Here is a 1,072-nt window from a genome sequence, read left to right as displayed (position 1 = left end):
AATGTCTCTTCATGCTCTCTATGCATGTCTTTTTACATTCATAGATGGCATGGTTACTGATATTATTATCAGCTATTTCTGTCACAAATCAATTTTCTTTCGCTGAGTCATCTGGGAAAGATGACCACATCGTCAGGTTGCTGTGATTGGTGCGTGAAGGTGACGCACAAGGCTGTGTGCAAGGTGGCCTGCACACGTGAATTGATCGATTTTTCCGTAGCTAAAACCAGGCCAACCGTTCAATAAGTATTCTTTCTTTCACATCACATCGGCTACTAGTGTCGAGTTGCACAACATGGCGACACCTGGGAGATCACACGATACCCCAACTGATGAGCACGATCGAGCTGACGCTCCCGGAGCTGGGAACGATGCCGCCACACAGAGGGCCCGTCGTAGGCAGCGTAGAGAGCATCACCATGAGCAAGACCGCCATGACGACCCCGCGGGGGAAGTTGAGTTTGAGGCCCCTCCTGAACATCCTACCGAGGAAGAGCTGAGGAGGGAGGAGGAGCAACTTGACGAGGCTCGAGAGCGTCCCGAGGGCTTCGTGTCGCTTGGAGAAGAATCTGACGATGCGAGCGACCATGGGACCCAGGGGCCAGCCAGGGGAGAGACACCTGGCGAGTCATTCCAGGAAGCGATAGAGAGGTTGGTCGAGGAGCAGCGAGAGCTGAGGAAGCAGCTCCTCGATCAGCAGGACAGATTTGCCAGGAACCTCATGGATGCCATCCATGAGCTACGCCGAGAAAGGGATTCCAGACATGACTCAGAGCCCGAGATTAAGCGTCGAAGGGAGAGTGAGCAAGCGGTTTCACCCCTCGAGAAATCGGTTCACTTGGCTCCCAGGGAGGACCACGAGAGAAAGAGTTCCTTCCATGCACTCCCGAGGGACGTAGCGAGAGTGACCCTTTGTCAATGCGAGTCAAAAGCAGAGTTGATGGCTCACATCGAACACCAGGAGTCCATTCTCGCGGCTTACGGCATGGGGGATTACAACGGGAAGGACGGCTCCTTCGTACCCCATGCCGAGCTCGAGATCCTCCTACTCTCGAAAGTTGGGGAGAGTCTG

General features: G+C 54.2%; 1 protein-coding gene across 1 annotated transcript; it reads left to right on the top strand.

Moving 5' to 3' along the window:
• Positions 1–295: 295 nt before the first annotated feature.
• Pmar_PMAR007093 (conserved hypothetical protein) lies at positions 296–800 on the top strand (the record flags this gene model as incomplete). The annotated part of the gene is made up of 1 exon (XM_002772252.1): positions 296–800. A coding segment is annotated over one exon (505 nt), but the record flags the coding sequence as incomplete, so codon positions are not given.
• Between the last annotated feature and the right edge of the window lie 272 nt (positions 801–1,072).

The sequence above is a fragment of the Perkinsus marinus genome (assembly GCF_000006405.1).
Source record: "Perkinsus marinus ATCC 50983 genomic scaffold scf_1104296961724, whole genome shotgun sequence".
NCBI classification, from domain to species: Eukaryota; Perkinsozoa; order Perkinsida; family Perkinsidae; genus Perkinsus; species Perkinsus marinus.
The sequence above is the reverse complement of the archived record's forward strand: the minus strand, read 5'-3'. Positions and strand labels throughout refer to the sequence as shown.